At 45.3% G+C, this 24,121-nt stretch overlaps 1 protein-coding gene across 1 annotated transcript in view; it reads left to right on the top strand.

The window, feature by feature from the left end:
- Positions 1–24,121, top strand: part of LOC138282652 (membrane-spanning 4-domains subfamily A member 15-like) — a 189,578-nt gene that overhangs the window by 133,120 nt on the left and 32,337 nt on the right. Inside the window, exons 5-6 of the mRNA XM_069220452.1 lie at positions 13,197–13,266; positions 22,988–23,161. Coding sequence (XP_069076553.1) covers positions 13,197–13,266; positions 22,988–23,076 — 159 coding nt within the window. The 3' untranslated portion in view covers positions 23,077–23,161. The remainder of the gene's footprint in view (positions 1–13,196; positions 13,267–22,987; positions 23,162–24,121) is intronic.

Below are 24,121 nucleotides of genomic sequence, written 5' to 3'. Positions count from 1 at the left end.
GCCGAAGATCAGAAGACAGAAGAACACAGAAGAAGGTAAAGAGGAAGAGGAGCGGAAGAGCAGAAGAGAGAAGAACACAGAAGAAGGTAAAGAAGAAGAGGAGCGGGAGAGCAGAAGAACACAGAAGAAGGTAAAGAAGAAGAGGAGCGACGAGCAGCAGAGGGAAGAGCCAAGAAGAGGGACAGAGAAGAAGAAAGCACACGCAGGTCGCGGTGCAAAGGAGAGAGAGAGAAGCACACAGAAGAAGAACACAGATGAAGACAGAAGACGGGGAGCAGGAAAGAAAGAAGAGTACAGATGAAGACTACAGAAGAAGAGCACAGAGGAAGAACAGAGATGAAGAAAAGAAGCAGGAGAGGAGGTGAGTAGCGCAGGGAAGGGCGAGGGGCTGGGCGGTGGGGGGGGTACTTACTGTGAATTCGCTGGGCTTGCTAGGAGGTCTCAGGAGCCTGGGCTGGTGGAGCTGCAGCAGCAGGGGGAGCGACCTACCCTTGGGTCAAGGGTCGTTAACTCTGTCGCGCAGCGGCCGCAATTAGAGGGAGGAGGGGGGGAGGGGTTAGCTGGGGGCGGGGGACGGGAGTGGGGCGACGAATGGGAGCTGGGGGGGCGGGGGCGTGCAGGAGGTGGCGGCGGGAAAGCGGAGGGAGGGGGGACAGGTAGAGGGGAGAAGAGGTGGGGGAGGGGGGTTAAGGGTGGTGGGGGTGAGTTTAGGAAGAAAGTTAGTAGGAAAGTTAGGAAGATAGGGGAGTGGGGTTATAGAGGTGGAGGTGGGTGAGGGTGAGAGATAGAAGATAGGGGGTTACAGAGATGAAGGTGAGTGAGGGTGAGAGATAGAGTGAAAGGAAAGGAAGATAGGGGGGGTTACAGAGGAGGTGGCGAGTGAGGGGGAAAGATAGAGGGATAGGTATATAGGGGCGTTACAGAGGGGGTGGCGAGTGAGGGAGGTCAGAGAGACGAGACAGGAGCAGGAGGGCAGGCGCGGGAAGAACCAAGAAGCAGGTAAAAGAAGAAGAGGAGCAGAAGAGGGAAGAGCAGAAGACAGAAGAACACAGAAGAAGGTAAAGAAGAAGAGGAGCCGAAGATCAGAAGACAGAAGAACACAGAAGAAGGTAAAGAGGAAGAGGAGCGGAAGAGCAGAAGAGAGAAGAACACAGAAGAAGGTAAAGAAGAAGAGAAGCGGGAGAGCAGAAGAACACAGAAGAAGGTAAAGAAGAAGAGGAGCGACGAGCAGCAGAGGGAAGAGCCAAGAAGAGGGACAGAGAAGAAGAAAGCACACGCAGGTCGCGGTGCAAAGGAGAGAGAGAGAAGCACACAGAAGAAGAACACAGATTAAGACAGAAGACGGGGAGCAGGAAAGAAAGAAGAGTACAGATGAAGACTACGGAAGAAGAGCACAGAGGAAGAACAGAGATGAAGAAAAGAATCAGGAGAGGAGGTGAGTAGCGCGGGGCAGGGCGAGGGGCTGGGCGGTGGGGGGGGGTACTTACTGTGAATTCGCTGGGCTTGCTAGGAGGTCTCAGGAGCCTGGGCTGGTGGAGCTGCAGCGGCAGGGGGAGCGACCTATCCCTGTATGCAAAGGAGTCTGTTCCCCTGTTGGGGGGGCAAAAAAAGGAGATCTAGGAGATTTCTTTGCATCATTTTTTTCGAGACTTTTAACGCCTGCTCAGAGCAGACGTAAAAAGTAGACTTCCATTGGTTACAATGGGCATCTGGGTGCTTTGCAGGATAAGGGTCAACATTTTGTACGCTAATCCTGCAAAGCGCCGGACTAGCATAAAAAATTCTGTCATGGGGCGCCGTATTTTAAATACGCACACACATGGTGGTGTTAGGGGGGTGCTAAGGGGCGCAAGAGAAGTCGCGCTGCGCTGTGTGCAGAGCCATGTTTATTAAGTATGCCCCTAAGACCCTAGTACAGTGCACTACATGTGCCCACAGCCTGTTAATTAAATGCTACTTGGAGGCCTGCAGAACTTATTGTGCTCCCACTTAAGTAGCCCCTAACCATGACTCAGGCCTGCCATTGCAGAGCCTGTATGTGCAGTTTAAACTGCAATGTCGGCCTGGTAAAATAGCCCTTATGCCAGGCTCAAACCTTCCTCTTTTTACATATACAACACCTCTAAGGTAGGCCCTGAACAACCCACAGGGCAGGGTGCAGTGTATTTAAAAGGCCGGACATTTACTTTTAAGTTTTACATGTACTGGTAGTGAAAATCTCTCCCAAATTCGTTTTTCTCAACAACAAGGCCTCTCTCTTACATAGGATAACATTGGCCTATTACATCTTATAAGTGTAATTCACAATCTGGAAAGAGATCATTTTTTTGAGTTTGATGTAATTGGAATCACAGTTTAAAATCACAATTTATGATGAAGTCAGATTTTAAATTGTAATTCTGAAAATGCCACTTTTAGAACGTTGGCATTTTCTTACTTTAGCCATTTTGTGCCTAATCCCAGGACCCAAGAGTGGCTTCAAGGGCTAGTCTACTCGCTTCCTGATCTAAGCCTCAGGGACATAAAAGGCTCCCCACAGCCCTTGGATCTGTCTTCAACAAGCTTCTGACCCCAAGAGGAGGACACGTCCTGAAAAACAATGCCAGAACCACAACAAAGTTGGTAATGCAAGCGGAACCGCACTTGTGTTAATGATTCCCTTTTTCTCTGCCTTAACCATGCATGTGCTGAACAACACACATGCGTGGTTAAGGCAGAGAAAAGGGAGAATGCATTGGGGGAGGATGTGGTCAGGTAAGTGGGGCTGGGGCAGGGTTGGGGTGTAGTTTTTAGGGGTAAGGGGTCAAGGTAGTTTTTTTTTGTTTAGGGGTGGGGTGGGGGATCAGGGTAGTTCTGTTTTTTAGGGGCAGAGGGATCGGGGTAGTTGTGTTTTTAGGGGTGGTGGTGAAGGGTCTCAGTAGTTTTGTTTTGGGGATGAAGCGTTCTGGGTACTTTTGTTTTTGGGGGTGAGTGTGGGTCGTTTGGTTTGAGGTGGTGGGGTGGAGGATCGGGTAGTTTGGTTGTGGGGGTGGGGGATTGGGGTAGTTTGGTTGTGGGGGTGTGGGGTCAGGGTGGTTTGGTTTTTGGGGGTGGGGAAATCGGTGTAGTTTGGTTTTTGGGGGTGGGAGCGGGGGATAGAGGTACTTTTGCTTTTGGGAGCAGCAGTGTGAGGGCGGGGTAGTTTGGTTTTGGGTGGAGTGTGGGTCAGGGTTGTTTGGGTTTTGTGGATGGGCGTGGGAGGATTGGGTAGTTTGGTTTTTGGGGGTGGGGGTAGTTTGGGTTTTGAGGGTGGGTGTCAGGGTACTTTGGTTTTCGGGGTGGGGCATTGGAGTGGTTAGGTTTTTGGAGGTGGGGCGTGTGGGGGTTGGAGTAGTTAGGTTTTTGGGGTGGGGGTCGGGGTAGTGTGGTTTTTGGGGGTGGGGGTTCAGGGTAGTTTTGTTTTTAGGGACAAGATGGGGAGTCGATTGCTTTCAGGGTGGGTGGGGGAGGTTAGGGAAGGGTTTAGGGCTTAATGTGGGAGGTAGTTATCTGGGGAAGTTTTGTTTTAGGGTTTGGGTACTTCTGGGCGTTAGGGCAGGTGGGGGGGGTCGCATGCTAAAGCCACACATGCTGTTCCCACACATGCCCTTACTAGGCATGATTTTATAACGAAAAACTGTTGGAAAGGCATGCATTATAAAGCATTTGTTGTTCCATCATTCCCCACGAGGTGCCTCTGAGGCACCAGGAGTAAGTGTTTTATTTGCTCCTGAAATCAAGCTTTTAGGCTCTTTGCAAATAAGCCTGTTAGCACCGCAACCGTGCCGCTGCTGCAACAAATCAGCACAAGCTGCTGCAAGTTCTTCTCTTCACTAAGCAAGTATCATTGCTTGTGACTGCCAAGCTCCAGCCATCCCATTTGCGATGCCCAAATGACTCCTTGTGCCTGCGAACCACCACCAGGGACGCTTTCCGTGCTCCAGATGATAATTTTCTCTATGAACGGGACCCTTGGCCCAATTTGTGACGAGGTAAAACTTCATCTGGACGTATTTGGGACAGTATCCGACTGGTGTTCCATCGTGGTCAGCCGAAACTTTTGGATTTAAGCTGGTCTTGCGTGACCAGATTTCTCCGGTTGGCGCTTTATACTTTTAAGTAATTTATTGCATTTTAATCTTGAACAATTTGTAACTCCAGTTCTTCTTATTGGAGTTTTGTTTCTTTTGTCTTGTTTTGTTCAGTAAATTAAGCTCTATTTTTCTAACCAGGTGTGGTATCTTTTTCTGTGGTGTTTCCACTGTTTTATTGTTTGGAGTGTTGCACAAATACTTTACACGTTGCCTTTTAAGTTAAGCCTGTCTGCTCAATGCCAAGCTACCAGAGGATAATTTAAGGTTTGTTTGTGACGTACCCCGAAGAGGATTATGGTTCCTGCTTGATCAGGGTGCATACCTCCGTCCACCAGAAACACAATTTCTAACATGGGTGATCAGCGGTGATGATAGCACCTGTGTTTGTGCAGTGCCATACAGTAACTTGGTATACACTACCATTCCACATCAAACACCAATTTGAATTCTTTTCAAATCTCCCTGATCTGCATTTTTGATTTTTTCCTAAATCATGACTCTAACTGGAGCATCTATGGCTGCACCTGCAATAATGGAATTGGAGCTGGCAAGCCATGACGTTTATATTGTGGCACAAATAAAGGAATGCTGCAAGGGGCTTTGGCTTCCAGTAAATATCACCATTAGGAAGATGGAGTTGCAAAAAGTAATGAGAACCGTGGCAGAAGCTTGTGCTGCTTTGGATGTAACACCAGGAGAGGATGAGGAATTAGATGATACTGAGGGGTCCCTTTTAGGAAATACCTGTAGTGGAGGGGGAAGAAAGGGACACTGAACTGGAGCTCCCTGTCAGAGAAGAGATCAATGTATCTTCCACTGGTCTCTCCCCAGATGAGCTGGCTGAGAGGAGGCATGAGAGGGAATTCAAATTATAAAATTAAAAATGGAGGAGGAGGAGAACAAAAGAGTTTAAGGTGATGGTGGCAGCATACCTGTAGTAGCTGAAGGAGAGAAAAGAGTCTGCATACCTAGAGATCTGGTGCCCAGTTATGTGGTGGGAGACCAGAATGATGAATGATTTTCTGCTTGTGAAGTGTACTGAGGGTTCATAATGTTCCTGAGAAGCACTTGCGAATCACATGCCTGTGTGAGAAGGGACACAATTTTTACACTAGGTATTGGGTACCAAACCAAGTACACCCCTATGAAGGCCATTCTCATTGCCAAATTTGGGCTGACCCCTGAGAAGTATCGCCAGAGATTCAGGGAGAGCCAGAATCTCCCCAGCCAATTCTGGGTAGATATTGTGGACTGCTCCAGTAAGGCACTGTATGGTTGGGTGCGGTGCAGCAAAGTTCATGATTATATTGGTTTGTACAATTTAATCATGAGAGAGCCCCTGCTCAATATCTGTTTCCAGAGCTGCACCAGCACCTAGATGACTGTAAGCTGACTGAACCCAGGAAGCTTGCTACGGAGGCGGACCTCTGGGTCAGTACCAGGGTGTCCAAGAGGGTATCTGGGGGTGGGGGGAGTTCCCACAAAGGTGGTCATGGTTCAACCCAGAAGAAAGAGAAGGGAAAAAAACGTAAAAACTAGGGTCCCAATTCACAAAGGTTAACCTAGCCCAAAAGTCTAATTTGACTATTAGTAAAGTTAGACTTTAGGTCTAAACTTAGACTTTTGGTTTAAATTTACCTTTGTGAATTGGGCCATAGGAGCTCTCAAAAGGCCTCCAAAATAAATCCTAAGGGAATAGTAGGAACCAGTCCCAATCTGGCTCTAAAAGGAAGGGGTTATTTGATAAGCAGACATGGAAGTTTGTACCTCAGTGCATTGAGTGCCTCAAGTATGGCCACTCCAAAGAGCAACTCCAAATGTCCCAGCCCACAGGTGGGTAGACCTGGGTTGGCAAGTGTAGCGCTTGGGGAGGAGATTGTCCAAGTTAGCTTTGTGGAACAGGTAGAGGTAATCCTAGTGTTCCTGGGGGATAAGGAAATGGTGCGAAAAGCCCATATGCCTGCTAATGCTTCCAAGTATAGGCAGTAGGTCACCGTTAATAGGCAATGAGTGGAAGCTCTGCGAAACACAGATGCCAGCATGACCGCAGTAAACTGCCAGATGGTGTCTGCAGAGCAGGTCATATCGAACACATTCCACCAAGTCATAGCCACTCACAATCTCAAGAGCCATCTACCACAGGCTATGGTTCCCTTTCATTAGGGGGAGGGGCTCAGGTTCTATGATAGTAGCTGTGTGCCCTGCTATACCTGTTGATTGTTTACTAGGCAATGACCTGTAGCATACTGCCTGAAGGTAGAGCTCAGGTCAAACTTGGAAATGTAGGGATTGCCTGAGTGGGTCAGTATGATTACACTGTCCATGGCTGCCTTGAAAGGAAGTTAAAGGCATTTGGAGCCTGGAACAATGGGCAGGCAGCTGCTAAGGAGAGCAGTAAGTGGTACAGGAAAATAGTACCTGAAGTTCCCACGGTGGAGGTTGACAAGGTCCCTGAGGAGGAGGCCCTCGAGCCAACTGGGGAGGACATTGCTGTCTGTTATATCTTGGCATTTCTACATCAGGAGAAGGAGGTTGTGATGGAGTAGCAGGAGGCTGGTCCAGGTTGGCCTTCCCCATGAAACTGTAGAACATCATACATTGGCTTGAAGGGATAACAATACACTATACCACATGGCTGTATGTGGTAGTGAGTGCCCGTGTCCTGAAGTAAGTAACTGTAAAAGAAATCACAGACAGGCAGCCAAACTAGGCCTTCTGCTCACCAGCACCAGGTTGTGGTGGTTATGTTGGGGCGTAAAGATGCTAGGACCATGTGCTTCCAGCCTTTTTATTACTCTGCTCATGTCACTGTGGGCTAAACCAAACCAACGCTGGCATGCAGTGGTAACAAAAAGGCCAGACCACATCTGGTCCAACTCCCTCGTGTTTTGTGCACACGCAACACTGCACTGGTCATGCACTGGTACCAGAGACCTTTTTTTGTTATTCCCCAAAGACATGAAATCCCTTTTATTTGCAAGTGCTCAGAATTGCCTGGAATGGTAATTCTGGAGCATGGAAATTACAGGGATGTTAACAGGCTGCTTTAAAGCCGAAGTCAGCAGGTTACATAATGACAGCAAGATCAAACCATATGCAAAATTGCCAATCCATTCAATGGTATTTTGTTCACAAATAACCTAGAGCATTTAGTCAGACTGGTCTAAATATGTCTTATTTTCCAGTAGAATTAGTCCTGTAAGAAGGATGGTTCTCTGTCTGCTCATTACAGCACCAGAGACTACTTCGGTGTCATCCTCTGGATGCTCATTACAAGCCTCTGAATCTCAAACTACTCAGTGCTGCATTATTTAGCTTACATTCGCACAGTTTTGACTTCGCTTTACCGTTTTAGATGAGTGAACAATGATTAACAGGGGTTATACTTGTGCCAATGAGTATTGTTCAGTGCCATCTTCATCTCTGCGATTGTGGCGGCAGAGCCTGGTCACTGGCTTCTGTGGGAGCATCCATCAGATAAGTTCTCATGGAGCACCATGATGCAGGCAGTCAAATATCGTGTCCCAGAGTATAAAAAATGGAAATTTACTAACTGAGGAGCTCTCGCTATAACTCTTCTAGAGAAAAACTCAGCCAAATTAGAACCATTGACAATTGCAGACCTACGTCATAGGCTAACAACAATCTTCACATCTATCAATGTTGTAGTCGGCTAGGACGTCACTGAGGTGTACTCACACAGCTTCATGGCATGCATCCTCTTCTCAGCTGATCAGTGATGACATACAAATTAAACATAAGTAATTTACTATTAATATCGTCAGAGTGACTATCGGTGTTAGGGTTACCTTTCTCAGCAGGGCTATCTAGAACCTTGACTGGATGTCCCGCCACAAGCAGTGGTCAAAAACGGTAAACTGTAGATGATAATTCCAAAGCAAGCAACTTGCGTGTGTCATAATGCATTAAGGGGCATATTTATACTCCGTTTGCGCCAAATTTGCGTCGTTTTTTTCGACGCAAATTCGGCGCAAAACTAACGCCATATTTATACTTTGGCGTTAGACGCGTCTAGCGCCAAAGTATGAGGAAAGAGCATCATTTTTTTGCGTAAACGTCTTCCTTGCGTTAATGAGATGCAAGGTAGGCGTTCCCATCCCAAAAAATGACTGCGACACAAATGCGTCATATTTATACTCCCGGGCAGAAATCACGGCCGGGAGTGGGCGGGGCAAAAAACCCCGCATTTGCGCCTCTTTTTAATGCCTGGGTCAGGGCAGGCGTTAAGGGACCTGTGGGCTCAAAATGAGCCCACAGCTGCCCTCCCATGCCCCCAGGGACCCTCCCTGCCACCCTTCCCCACCCCAGGAGGACACCCAAGGATGGAGGGACCCATCCCAGGGACATTCAGGTAAGTATGATTTTTTTTTTTTTTTTTTTTTTTTTTTTTTTTTTTGGCATGGGGGGCCTGATTTGTGCCCCCCTACATGCCTCAATGCCCAATGATCATGCCCAGGGGACATAAGTCCCCTGGGCATGGCCATTGGGCAAGGGGGCATGACTCCTGTCTTTACTAAGACAGGAGTCATGTAAATGGCTTCTGGGCGTCGTTAAAAATGGCGCAAATCGGGTGGAGGCGATTTTTTTGCGTCAACCTGACTTGCACCATTTTAAGACGCCCTAACGCCATTTTCCCCAACGCCGGCGCTGCCTGGTGTACGTGGTATTTTTCCACGCACACCAGGCAGCGCCGGTCTGCTAGCGCCGGCTAACGCCATTCAATAAATACGGCGCCCGCATGGCGCTTCAGAATGGCGTTAGCCGGCGCTAAACTTTTTGACGCTAAACTGCGTTAGCGCAGTTTAGCGTCAAAAAGTATAAATACGGGCCTAAGGCCTTTATTATTGGAGGATAGAACAGTAAATTTTAAAAAATAAATAAAGTGACAAACAGGTGCACTTCAGCACGGAAAATAAGTCAGCAGCCTGGTACTACTTTACAAATCCAGTCCCTCATGAAAAATGAAAAACAAAGGGGAGAGGAACAAGACGCTTTGGGGATCACAGATGAAATGTACGATTATGTATAATGTAGCAGTAGATCTGAAGCTGAGTGAGTTACTTTCCAGCATGAAATGTTTTGAAACCGTTGTATGATGTTTTGTGAATACGGACACACGTTTGGAGCAGTATTTGACAGCGAATACACCACACATGTGGATCAAAGCAACATAAGATATTGCCAGTCAGGGCTAATTAACCTTTCTTCTTCTGACTGATTGAATGGCAGAGACAGATAAATATGTCTAATACAAACACCCATTTATAACTAACTCAATACCCAATACCAGAATGTAAGAACTTGGGTTATTGGTTGAGGGGGGTGGAAGCCCCACTCTGGCAGCAACCACAACCCTTGTCAGGATGAACCACAAACGTCACTACATTTTCTTCTGCATAACCTTCTAGTGCTTAACCTTTGACACTAGGCAATCATGCTTAACTTAGAGGCCAAGTGCAATAGTTAGGCAGCACTCAAAAGAAAAATAAAGTAAAAACACAAGAAAAGTCCTGAACCAATTTAGAAAATTAGAGCAACTTTTAGTACATAAAATGATACCAGAATGACAAAAATCCAACCAGTAGGACCACAGATATTGAATATTAACAGTTTAAGCACAAATAGTGCCAAGAAGTAGAAAGCACCAATTATGGTTATGTAGTTGCGCTGGATTGAGACAAAGTCAAAGGTTCAGGCTGGCTGTGACAAAGCGCAGGCTGTGCATAGGACAAAGTCCGACCCACTGGGAGTTTTACCCTATGTCCTTGGTGCAAGGTTTACATGGCATTGGTTTGCGAGACATAGCATCATTCAATACAGGTAGTATCATGTACTAGGGACGTAAAGTTAAATAAACGTAGCAATTAGGTGTATGCCAGTTTTACCATGTTTGAAGGAGAGAGCACAAGCATTTTCAGAAAAATAGCAGTGAGGGCAACATGCTTGGAGGAATACCACACCAAGGATGTCAGGTCCAAGATGGAGAAAAGCAGTAATAATGGATATGGCAAAAAAGTATTCCACCTTTACATAACAAAAAAATTGCAAGATGCAAGCCTGTAACTTGACCTCAAACATGAAATCTAGAACTAAAGTACACAGTAAGTAATACTATGAGAAAGGCGGGTGTGGGCTGTAAAACAACCAGGAAATGCAATTTTAGCATCACTGGTGTTAGACCTGTCAGTCTTAGAGTGGTCTTCCCCACACCGTTTTCCTTTGCCCTCCCATTTTGCTGAATTTGTTTTTGTTGACTTTAAGGATTATTTGCACTTTACCAATGCTAACCAGTGCTAACGTGTTTGTGCTTACTCCTTAAACATGGGACAATTGGTTTACACCTGATTAGCATATTTAATGTAATTTATAAGTCCCTAGTAAAGTGATATACTTTGTACCCAGGGTCTGTAAACTAAATGCTACTAGTGAGCCTGCAGAACCTATTGTGCCACCCACTTAAGAAGCCCTTTAAAAGATGTCCCAGTTATGCAGTTTTAAACTGCCAGTTCGACTTGGCAATATAACCCCTTGCTAAATTTTGAACTCCCATTTTATTGCATGTAAGTCACCCCTAAGTTAGCCCCAGGGTAGATCATAGGGCAGGGTGCATTGTAATTGAAAGGTTACTTATTCACTACTGTGAGGCCTACCGCTCCCATGGGATAACATTGGGTTGCCGTAGTACATTTAATATGTGGTAACTTTTGATTGTGAACAGGTAAACATGTGCGTGCATGCAACCTGTTCCTGGGTCACATGACTGGGTGTAAATGGCAGTTCGACGCAGTTTATTCTTCCCAGACAGCCACACACTAGAGCGGTTAAGTGTGCCTGGAAGGGCCATCGCTGGCAGGATGGGATGGGCAGAGCTTGGCCCAGGCCCGCTTGCAACTGAATGGGCTGCTCTGCCTTCACACAAAGAACTTGTAACCTCTGCATTGTTCATGCAGACAGGCAGGAGCAGAATTCTCTATAAACTTCTCCTACTTGGTACGGTGGCATCAGGAATAAACCCTTATACCCACTTTTCAGTTCAATTTCTGGACCTGCAGAAGTACTCTCAGAGGACTGCCTACTGCTTTGGCTTGCTGTGTGCTGTGTACACCAGACGACTGCTTTGCTGCACCTGGAAGGACTGTTTTGCTGCCTGGAGCCTCCCTTGACCTTTAAGAGGCCTGTCCTCCTATTTGAGCCCTGTTCAGTTTCTTGAACCCAGAACTATCAGAGTAACTCGAAGGGCTACTTGGCTGACATCCAGATCAGAGTTTTAGAGACAGAAAATGCTCCAAACATCTTGAGCCTGCACCTGGATCCAGTGTGAGTGAGTCCTAACCCCGCCGCCCCCAAATGGTGCCCCTCCAGTCCTGGACCCTTGGCGGTGGTGCTAAAGGTGCCCAGATAGCGAAATTCCAAAACTTAAGACTTATAAAAATGTTGGCTAAAGCCTGCTCTGACAAAAAAGAGGAGACTGGGACCAAGCTGCTAGTCTGTCCACCCAAGATGCATCACCCGCCGGCTGACTTCACGGAATCAACCTCCACGCTGTTTTATGCAGCAGCAAATCTTGTTTAGCGGTCTTTTCAAAGGGGTATCTGGCATAGTGGACCTCTCCTTGGCTACATCCTCCAGTCTGGTCTCACTGGAGATTTTCAACTTCTGAAAAAGAGACTAAGGGACTAATTTGTATATTGGTGAATAGAATTCTTTGCTGAACAGCAGCTGAGTTCCTTCCCTGCCAATATACTGTTCCATCTGCCAAATTTAATTGCGATGGACCTTAAGTTTGGCCAATCTGTCTCCACCATGACCAAACTTATCTGGTGGCTCTTGACAGTAAGGGTTATTGGAGAAATGGCTACATGTTTGTCGGCCCAACTTAGATGGATGCACATGTAGCCATTTCTTACTATTCCATACCATCATGTCACACCTGGCGGTAAGGAACAGTAAAATGGTTATAAAGCTCCCCTCACCCTGGGAGAAGACTCTAATAGCAAGGGAGCATTACTTTTTTCTCCTTTCCATAGTGGAGAGGCATCCTACTGAATTTATAAATGACCGTAAAGGAGGAAGTCATTTATAAAGGCTTTGGCAGGAACCACTGTTACAATGGTTCCTGCCAATGCATTTTACTGTTTGGTTCCTTTCGATGCAGCCCTGTAGCAAACAAAATTACTGCCTCCTTGGCAATCATTTATAAATTAGGTAGGCAGCCTCCTCACCATGGGGGTCATAATTATTTTCTCCATCCCCATGGCAAACCCATGGGCTGTCCTCTGAAACCTAAATTGGGTCCTAGTCCGACCACAGAAATCCTCACTGCGACTTTGTCTAGCAGATCCTCGATGAGGACACCCCTTCCCCAGACCTTCTCAGGCCATTTTTCTTGAAATTTCTTTTAAGTCCGAAGGTAAACACTGAATGGTCTAGTCCACTCTTTGTATCTGACCTGCGCTTCATCACGTTCTGCCATAGTTGTCGCCTTTGGTCTGCTCTCACATGTTGAGGTGTCCGCTGTTGGCACTTTAGTTTACTAGGTGCTAGTTTATCTTAACTCCGGTTCTACTAATTAAATTTTTGTTGTTTTGGTGTCTTAAAATTTATTGAAATGTATTCTATTTTTTAAAATTGGTGTGGTCTTTTTCTTGTGTTCTGTCTTCACTTTATTGCTGGTTGTGTGCTGCATAAATACTCTACACATTGCCTCTAAGTTAAACCTCACTGCTTTTGTGCCAAGTTAACAGAGGTTTAAACACAGGTTAATTTAGTGACTTTAGTGGTCGCCCTGACAGGGATTGAGACTGTTGCTTAAGCAGGGTTAACACCCTTACTCAACCAACAACCCAATTTTTCATTACTGAGATATGGTCAAAACTAGACAGGTGGCCATTTGGTATCTTTTAACAGTAATTGATTTGACATTAATCGCATTCAATTTTCTGATTTCTAGGTGAGAGGTAGTTTGGGGATGAACATTGTCAGTGCAATTGTAGCAGGAACTGCATTCATTATATATTCGTTTGACTTAGCTGCCCCACCATATTTTTATTATTCCTGTTCCAGCTTTTACAGCTCTTACGATTGGAATTATACCAATCCCCGGCCATGTCCTACAGTCTCAACAACCACTGTGGTAATTATATTTTATTTTCTTTGTCACCTGAGGTTGGTTGTACAATCGTTGCTAATGTCATTTTGTTCAAATGGGGTATATAACACGCAATTGTTCTGCTTTCGCACATGAGTATTGCTTGCTTTGTGTCTTCAGTTGTTTCATTGTCTAGATCTGAATTAGTGTCACTTCATGTTTACTTGTCTGTTTTAAAACATCTGCTTATCTGTTATCGTGTGGAATGGCAGATGTGATTCCATCTCTTAACATTTTATTCCTACTTCTGCTCCTTTTCCTCCTGTGCTCTCTCTGCTTTGGTGCAGTAAACCCAATATAATGTCAGCAATTATATGTATTCTGAACAGGTCTACTGAGAATTTATTCAAAATAAAATGCATATATTGAGTGTTCTAGTAGTTTTATGCTGTAAACCCAGAAACTATATCCAAGAATGAGTTTCATTGACGTATAAACTTGAATTAATTCATCCCTGAGTCATGGCTCATGAACAATGATGATTCTCCTAGTATAAAAAAAACATGGGTCATATTACACATGTTGCACTGCTGACCTAGATTCCACATGCCATTGTCTTTCTAGGAACCTGTGAAGGTGTCATATAATCCAGACAATGTCAGCCATACAAAATACCTAGTGCAACATCAATCTGAGACTTGTTATCTCTGTATGCAGGTGGGAGTTAATAATAGTTATCAAATGAATAGTTTTAGCATTACAAATGAGTTTATCAAGACCATCTACTGACCTGCAGTTTCTCTGCCACACTCTTTTGTGTTCAAACATGTCTGTTGTCCTTCACATACAAGCTGATTTCGTGTGAATTGCTTATCCACTTTTGGTTTCACTTTGAATTGTAGTATTTGTAGTATTGTCCATCTCATCATGAATTTAGGAAGAAAAATACAAAAAAGGATAGAAAAAACTTGTGGCTAGACTAGTCAGCAATGCAATTTTGACACTTGTGAGCGCTGCAAGTTGCTTTCCATACGTGTCAAACATGCATTGCACCTTCAGACATTCCCAATTGTGCTAGGTCAGGCATGGCTAGCTCAAACCTTCTAAATTGAGAGAGGAAAGTACTTCAGTGCACTGTCAGGAACATGACTGAATTAAATACTGCTGTCAGATATCTTGATGTAAGTGCCAAACTGTTCATAAAATGACATCACCGAAGCTCTCAAATGACCCCGTTCTATACAAGAATAGCATCTCAGCCTAGGTTTGATCTTTGCATTCTGGTACGATAACACTTGGACTGGAGCTAATAGACGGTAATGTACAAAAGTCATGAAGAGGGCTACCTCAATTGACCCAAGTAATGTCATGTGACATGTATAAAAATGGTGATGTCACCCTATCTAATATTACCCTTTGTTAAACAACTGCAACTGTTTATTGAGCATCTAATTGGTGATTGAAGGCAAAGTAAAGTGAGCAAAGCTTCACAGTTGCTTAACAAACTGTAGAGTTGTTGCTCCAATGTGAATTTACCTTGAAAAAAACAAAAGACAAGAGGCGTTTGGCAAAACAGAAACAGTTGGTTTAATTAAACACTACGGCCACCCTGCAGTCCTGCCCCCCCTTGTCAGACTGCCTTCCCACTGGGGTGCGGCCAGCCAACCCTGCCCTGGAGAATCAGCAGTAGAGTGGGGCCTAGGCTCGCGCAGGCAACCTCAATGGCAGACTGTAATGAGGATACACGATCGACAATACATGTACAGCAGCCCTGAGCTTCTTGAACGCAAATAAAGGCTTGAATCCCTAATTTTGTCTCATTGGCCCTTTTTATGAGTTTTGGTATAGCAAATTTTGGGGGTGTTCATGAAATGGATGCTTCACATTGGGGGTTTTACCTTTCTATAAATTTGGGTAGGCCTGGGTGGAATGCACGGAGCCGCGCTAAGCGGAACTCTGCGAAGTGGCTAATAAACTCTGCCGCACTACATGGAGTTCCACTAGCGGGCTGAGTTCTCCGTTGGGTCCGTTCATGTTGCATTTTATGTCAAATGCAATGTAAGGTATCTACGTGCGATCAAAATTGTGCAAGAACTGCACTGCACGGTTCGCATGGGCGTGGCCATCTTGTTTTTCACTGTTTATGGTGCTAGGCACTCAACTTCAATCTGTCCTCAATCTTTGTAATTCTCCACCCCACACTTGATCTGCCCCTATTTTTTTATTGTATTAAGATGTCTTTATATGTCTCATTATTTTTACGGGGATGGCATTTTCTGTGACTTTTTGTATTTTTGTTTATTTTTGCCTCATTTCTTTCTTCCTTTTCCTCCTGTTTCTTTTCTCCTACCCTACCCACCCAGTACCATGGAAGAGCAGCGGGGCAACACTGGCCACCTGCCTTGTGGGCAGTGCCACCGTAAAGGGGTGCAGCCCCAGCCGATCTTCAGCGAGGGTGAGATGGCAGCACTGTTTTTTTAAGTGCAGCACCACCCTCCCTCCATGCTGGCAGCAGGCGGCAGGCCTGGCAGTGGTTACCTCCTGCAGGAGTGTCTGCAGCACTGGGCTTGGATGCACTGGTTGATCAGGGCCGCCACCAAGGTCCAACGCACCACCCAGAAGCTGACACATCACAGGACAGATATCGACTGCAGGCCAGACCTGCTCGACCTGGTAGGTGTTGAGATCCCAGGCCTTGGTGAGTACTGCTTACCAGTCCCAGGGCCAGTGCTCTGTGTAAAGTGGATATGCAAATTAGGCTAATTATAATTGGCAAAATTGACCTACCTATAAGTCCCTAATATATGGTAGGGCATGGAGGTTTAGGGACCCCAGCATAGGTAGTGCCCCTATAGGTGCACTGCTGAGGTGCCCAGTGTCATTTTAAAAGCAGGCCTGCCTTGCTGGCTGCTTTTAAATAAAACTTTACATGCAAATTCGACTTTGGAATTAAAAGTAGTTCCAAAGTCTTAAACTACCTTATTTTTACATATAAGTCACCCCTAAGGTGTGCCCTATGTGCCCCTAGGGCTGGGTGCCATGTAACTATAAGCAGGGACCTTATAAAAATAGTTGTATAAGCCCTGGTGCGGTAAACAGCCAAATTTGTTTTTTCCCTCATTGTAGTGAATGGCCTCCATAGGCTAGAATGGGGAGACTTTATTTTAATTTTAAAAATCACCTTAAGTAACAGATACCAGACGTTTGGTATCAATTTAGTTGTTATAATAAACCCCACAATTTCAAATTGTTGGATTTAATATAACTTGTTCAGGTAAAGAGTTTTAAACTTTACCTGCAAAGTTGCCAACTTCAGCTCTGCAGTGTTTTTGGTGCTTGGCTCTGATTGGCCAGCCTCTGGCAGCCTGGCCAGGCTGCATTGATGAGGTGTGAAGTTGCCTGGCTCCACACAAAGAGATGTGCCTGGGGGAGGAGATCTCCCCTCAGCAGATGGGAAAGCAGGAAGGGGGAAGGCTGCCAAACTTGTCTTTAAAGGCAGAGAAGGACATTTGGAGCAACCCAGCAACACCCTCACATCCTGCAAACCCAGCCAATTAGGTGCCCCCTTGATTAGATTAGGAGAGGGCAGGAGAGGGGTGTGTTTAGGATTTTTAGCCACACCAGTGGGTGGGGTCAGCCAGCTGTCACCTCCAAAAATCACTTTCAGCCATGATGGACTTTTAAGGAATGTTGATCCCTGGGATTGATTTTTGCCACATTTCCCAGGAAGTGGTCATAACAGGGGGAAGGACCCTGCACCTGATTGGAGAACCAGGACCCCCATATTTTTAACCCAGGAGCAGGGATAAAACTGGCAGACATGCACCCACACCTCAGATCCCCATCAGATTCCAACAAGGAAGAACTACAGGAGAAGAAGGACTGCCCTGCTGGACCCCTGGCCTTCACCTGGACCCTGCACTCTGAAGGACTGCACCAGCTGCACACTTGGGCTTCACCACAAGAAGGACTATGCCTGGCTTCAACTGGTTCAAGGAGGGACTCCCTGTTTGCTAAGGGTGAAAACTTGCTAACCAGAGTCCCCTGAACCAACTCCTGAAGAACCCAACCAGCTGACCACTGTCCAGTGGCCAAAAAGGTGTTTGCACCAGGTGCATTCTGGGAGTTGTAGTCCACACCCCCAAGGAGCATCTTAGAGCTCCTGGAACCTTGGGGTGAGCTGTGGACCTCAAAAGAACCTTAAAAGAACATCTGGAAGAAGATCCAGAAGTTTGGAAAAGTTTGAAGAACTTTTGAAAAAAAGTTCCATTGAGGGACTGACCCACAGCGGCAACTCTAGCCGGCTTTCCTCAACCACGTCCCGTCCTGACTTGCAGGTTCCTCCCGGTGAAGAAAATCTCCAAATAAAGAGACTAAGGCGGTGATTCTAACCGCGGCGGGCGGCGGTCGCCGCCCGCCATGCGGTTACCGCCAAATGACCGCACCGCGGTCACAAGAGCGCGGCGGCCATTCTGGCTTTCCCGCTGTGCTGGCGGGTGACCTCCAAAAGGCCGCCCGCCAGCACAGCGGGAAAGACCCAGCAACGATGAAGCCGGCTCCGAATGGAGCCGGCGGAGTTGCTGGAGTGCGACGGGTGCAGTAGCACCCGTCGCGAATTTCAGTGTCTGCTAGGCAGACACTGAATTCTTTTTGGGGCCCTCTTATGGGGGCCCGCGGCACCCCCTACCGCCATCCTGTTCCTGGCGGGAGACCCGCCAGGAACAGGATGGCGGTAGGGGGTGTCAGAATCCCCATGGCGGCGGAGCGCGCTCCGCCGCCATGGAGGATTCTCAAGGGCAGCGGGAAGTCGGCGGGAAGTCGGCGGTACACCGCCGACTTTCCGTTTCTGGCCGCGGCTGAACCGCCGCGGTCAGAATGCCTAACGGTGCACTGCCAGCCTGTTGGCGGTGCTACCGCGGTCATTCGCCCTGGCAGTTTTTACCGCCAGGGTTAGAATGACCACCTAAGTCCAAACGTAGGAAGTTGACCGGGACCTCCTAGCCAGCATATCCGAGGAGGGCTCCAAGGACGTTGGATCAAGATTCCGGTTTTCCCCAGTCGAAAGGATTTTCACCTCGAAAAAACAACTAAGTCCGAAGGTAAAAATCTCCTCCGAGGGCTCCCCTGACGCGTATCCGAGGAAGAGTTCCAGGAGGTCAGATTGTACTGGTAGGTTCGTCCCGCTGAAGAAAATCTTCAGAAAAATGACTAAGTACTAAGGTAAACTTTTGACCGAGGCCTCCCGCGGGCTGTAGCCGAGCCGGGCTCCATCGTGGTCGGCCTTAAACTTTGACTTTGACCCGGTCGAGGTGGGACCAGATGACCAGATTGGCACTTTTTGTTTCTATGCGCTAGAAAGCAATAATTCTTTAAAAATTCATATTTCCGGTTCCCCTTATCCGATTTTATTTGTTTTGGTGTCATTTTAAAGCTAAAAATATTTCCTATTTTTATAAATTGATTTTGGATTTTTAAACTGTTTCCTGTGTTTTATTTAATTACTGTTTTGTGATATTTTAATGCTTTACACTCTGTCTCCTAAGTTAAGCCTTGTCGCTCGTTGCCAAGCTACCAAGGGTTGAGCTGGGTTTAATTTACTGAGACCTAACCGGACCTAAGTAGAGGTTAGTGGGCTATTGCTAAGTGTAGGTACTTACCTGCCCTTACCAATAACCCATTTTCCAACACAAGGACACAATGAGGTCCAGTTGGTAACGTGTCCAGATGTCTGTCATGAGAGGCACGTGGTTGAGGCTTGTTACTGTGCGTGCTGTGTTCTGATTGGCTGAGTGTTCCTAACTTCATGTGGCATCTGACTAAATGAGAATGTGCACACACCTCCAACCATATGTGATTTATTGGGGCCAATCTCCTGGAACCATTGTGGTGTCGCTGCGTCTACCTGAGGGATTGAGCCAAGTTTCCAGTTTGTGCATTTGTCTGCTGGCTATTTTCAGTCAGGATTGATGGAGAGTTCATGATGGGTGAATTTTAAAATAGTGATGCAATTTTATTTGAACCTACCATGGTACAGATCAACTTCAACTTTTTCAATGTTAACAGAGTGGTAATCATATGGGGCACAGTGTCTGGGGTGGTAATATGCAATGGAATGTATCTCTCCAAGTACCTGGTGGTAGTACTTGTTTGGAGGCAGAGGTGCTGAGAACTTGATTATGGGCAAACCCAGGAAATTGTTTAGGAAAGATCAAAATCTTGTAGTATTAGGGGCTCAGGGCTGTGGTGGCTAGCGGTTGATGATGGTAAAAGCTGGAGAAGGAAGTTTAGCAATTGGTGCCTGAATGTCCTTGTCTGGCTGTGGTGGCTACCATTTGATGGTGGTAATAGCTGTAGAAGGAAGTTTAGCCATTGGTGCCTGAATGTCCTTGTCTGGCTGTGGTGGCTAGCAGTTGATGGTAGTAATAGCTGGAGAAGGAAGTTTAGGCATTGGTGCTTGAATGTCCTTGTCTAGTCCAGAGCAGCAGCTGGAAAAGTAGAGTAGAGACGCTTCTCCAATTTGATGCCTCAATTTGCACTGGACCGAACCACTTCTTTATTGGCACCTTTGTGTCAATGTCATACAAGGTGCCAACTAAGTCAAAATCACGGTGCCCCTGCTTTTCTCTTTGCCCCACCAGTGGTATCACTGCATCATCCAAATGACTCTGCTGACTTCTGTGGCTTTCAAGTCTCACTCTTCCACCTCTGACAGACTCAGAACAAGACTTAGACAACGCTGAGATTCAGCTAGAAAGACTATATGGCTTTTTTGGCCTGGATTGCATGCTCTGCTCCTGCAAATAGAGGCCACTCAGACCTCTTTCATGGGAAGATATTTTGCCCATAGGAAACGAGCAGAGGCAGCAGGTATGAGCACACAGACCCAGAAACTGTAAAAAAAAAAAATGAAATAAGGGAAGACGAGAGTGCATATAAAGAGGTAGACAAGAAGCTACTTCCAGCACACAAAACACCTTTTTATTACTATAGAGTATAGTAGCCCCATCACAACAGTTTTTGGAAGGCATTGGCTAATAGTTGATTGATTAAGCACCTGTCTCATTCTCTCTTCATGTGTCTTGGCCAATGTACTACTCAAAGGTGCTCCTGGCATGCATGCTTCAGAAGCAAACATATAGGCATTCTGGAAGTGTCTCAAAGGGCCTCAACCTATATCTCTATTTCTCCCGTCTACTCAGTATGGAACTTTCCAGCTCTCCATAGAAACTACTTACTTTTACTTATATTTTTTGGCTATGCAACATCCCTAAATTGATGTTGACTTTATTACACTCTGGTGGGACTTCATCTCTTCGAATTGTTTCACCTGAGCTGAGGTGTCTTTCTAATTCTTCTTTGAACAGTGTCTTGGTCACATCCTCTGCAAAGAGCTCAGTAAGCAGTCTAGTTGCTGGGGATGTGGGGCCACAAACACCTATTTAGAAGCATGCACTGTCTCATGCAGTCAGGGCTGTCACTCTGAGGCAGCTGACGATTAGGGAGCTCTCCGGTTTGCCCAAGCCCCCCCCAATGCTTTTAATTACATTTACTTCTATTTTCCGATTGATGCAACATCTTTCAAGTGATTGCCACTTTGGCTTGTCAGGAGGTTTCTCACCTGTGCAGATGTGTTTTTCTGTTTGTTTGCCAAGTGTCATCTAGGAGGTGTGCTCTGCATGTGTTCACTCAGTAGCCTAGTTGCTATGGATTTAAGAGGGAAATGAGCTTATGTAGGGAGTACCATAACACAGCTTCCTGACAATAATCCTCACTTATTGTCATGCACATTTCTTAGATTGGGTGGTAGGGTGACCCTATAACCAAGAGTATTGACAGAGGTGAATTCAAATTCCACGAGGGTGACTTCTTAGATACTACTACTTGCAAGTCTTGCAATAGCTGGCTCCTTTCAGCCTAATTAAGTAGGTTACCTATTACAACCATAAAGCTGGGCACGTCCTTAGTTTTGTTTTTGTGACATCCACAAATAATCAATAGCTCTGAGTCTTCGAATCACCTGGACTGATCATCACTTTATGAATTCTGAAGGGGTCAGCCCTGTAATTAAACAGTCTCAGAAGCCCCCTTCTTGTCTCAAAAAAGATGTATTATGCGGAGAAAGCTTTGTGTGGATGTATCTTTGTTTGATTTAGTATAAGTAATTTCCCATAGAAACTGCATAGGAGATGTGATGAAACACCAGGACCAACATGTCCCAAGATACCATAGTCTTCATCTACTAAACAATACGCTATTCAGTGGTATACCCCATGCTCAGGAAAGCCTACTTTGAAACCAGACAGGCAGAGTGAAGATGTGAAACAGGCTATTCTGAAGAAGCGCAATTGTTATTTAAGATTTAACTTAGGAATTATAAATCATGCCTTCATGAAACCAAGATCCTCATTATCAGTGATGATATAACTTTGGCATTCCAACCAACCTGCTTCTACTACATCATTTGTGGCCTTTGATACAGGTGTTCATGTTCATAATATTTTGTTCAGTGGTCTCAAAGGGGTTGGTTTTGTCTGGTTCAGTACAGGTTGGTCTGTCTGCTTCAGTACTGAACTGGTTTAATCTTTCATCATTAGACAAAATTAAACTATAGCCCTTCCTCCATTTTACTTTGCTGAGATGTTTATTGTTTGTACCTTAGGCATCTACACTTTCCAAAATCCTATGTATTATCTATGTTGAGCCGCTGGCAATGCTGATTGAGACCTTCCCTCGTATATGGATGTATACAATGGGTAAAATTGGAAAAGCTTGGCTCTTACGGACTATGACTCTTAGGAGATTGTCTCTTTGCTAAGCATTACTTGAGAGGCAGACTGTCTCAAGTTTAATAATTCCAAGACAGAAGTACTGATTTTCAGATTAAGCACCTGACTAAGGGACTCCAGCTGGTAGTTGGACAAACTTGGGCACACAGCCTGCACCCATGCCAAGAACTTCAGATAATTATCAACAGCAAAGTTGGTATGACCACACAAGTCAACGCCGTCTCTGCTTCCACACCCTAAAGAAGCCAAGGAAGGTATTTAATTGGCTCCCAAGTAACAATAGAAAAACTGTCACTCACACCCATGTCACTAGCTAGTTGGATTATGGGACCATGCTCTATGCCATGATCACCAAGAAACTCACTAGAAGACTACAAACCATTCAGAACTTGTCAGCCAGACTCATCTTCAGCTTCCCACAGATAACTTACATCATACCACATATCCAGGAGTTCCAGTCGCTCCTGATACCCACACGCTCATTTTGAACTCCGCTCACACACATTCAAGGCACTCTGAAAATTAGGCCCCAGCTACCTGAACTGTTGCATCTTCTTCTGGAAAACCACCCAGACAACTCTGCTTCTCAGGACTTCTTCTTGCACACAAACCACGCATACACAGAACCAGATCAGGGGCATGGACGCTTTCATGTATCAATCCTAAAGCATGTCATGGGCTCCCACTCCACATCAGAATCTCCTCCTCTCTTCCTAAATTCTTCAAGAAGGTGAAAATCTGACGTTTAGATTAACCAACATACCATAGGCAGGGTTAAATGTGACCTTGGGATACTTAAAGAGTTGTTTCTTTGTGTATAGTAATTGTTATATGCAATCTGTGAGGTGCCAAATTTTCTTTTTTTTCAGGTTACCACATTATTGTTTCCCGATTATTATTTTTTTAAACGCCAAAATTTAATTCAATATTTGAGAATGACATAACTACATTTTGCTTTCCTGTACAATATTCTCTTCTAGCGCTAGCAGAAAGGAATTTTGGCTGCACTTCTGATCCTCTCGATATTGGAGTTTTGTGTCTCAATTTCCACCTCTGCTTTTGGATGTAAATCTATCAGCAACCGTGAATGCTGCTGCTACTCTGGGTGCTCCTGCTGTGCCTGCTGCTCACAGGAAGAACTACAGTCAGCACAGGTAAAGATCTGTAACAGTAATGTTATCCCAGCGTTGTATCCTAAGTGTGTTGTATATATTTGTAAGTAAAACTAGAAATGGGTCAGTTAGTCTTATGATACAAATTTTAATTGAGTATAACAAAATGAAATAGCAATATCAATATGGTTGTTTCATTCATGAAGTTGTAAGAAGCGCAAAAACGTCCTGGTGTAAGTAAGACAAGTACCGGTTAGATCGCGTAGGAGCTGTGTTTTTTTAAACCGATTATAGCATTGTTCAATGAACGTCAAGTATTGTGACAAAATTTGTTTTTGCTAATGTTCTGGTCATGTTATTACTTTTTGCCGAACAAATTTCATGGAAAATCATGCCTCATTGCAAGTTGGTAGTAACTGCATTTTCAAAGTCTGGAGCAAATGCAAGTTTCACTTAGGGGCAGATTTAAGAAAAGTGGTGCTGCATCCAGTGCAGCGCCACTTTTCTTGTGGCCCTTAGCACCCCCCCTAACGCCACCATATGTGCGCCATTTTTAAGATATGGCGCACCATGACAGTAGTTAGAGTACCAGCATCAACATTTTTGATGCTAGTTTGGCACCTTTAAAGATTAGAGTCAAAAATGTTGACGCTAATCCTGCAAAGCGCATTGAGGCCCATTATATATAATGATCTGCCTCCTTTTAATGCCTGGTAACTTTGCTGCCGTAAATCATATTCTTAAAATTTGTCATGAAACGCACAGCATTTTTTGCTGGATGGTGTATTTTTCCTGGCCCTTCTAAGGTGGAACATTACAAGAAGCATTCATGCTGTTTTTTTTTGGATGATAAGGCTCTGCCGTTTTTTGGCCCACTGAAATCCATTGCAGTGAATGTCTGGATATGAGGGTCACAAAAATGAACAAGATAAATCATGATGGCAGATTTTAATAGCAATATAAATCATTTATTGGTGGCATCAAACTAATTTTAGGAATTGT

This window comes from Pleurodeles waltl, chromosome 2_2 (assembly GCF_031143425.1).
Source record: "Pleurodeles waltl isolate 20211129_DDA chromosome 2_2, aPleWal1.hap1.20221129, whole genome shotgun sequence".
In the NCBI taxonomy this organism is placed as follows: Eukaryota; Metazoa; Chordata; class Amphibia; order Caudata; family Salamandridae; genus Pleurodeles; species Pleurodeles waltl.
The sequence above is the reverse complement of the archived record's forward strand: the minus strand, read 5'-3'. Positions and strand labels throughout refer to the sequence as shown.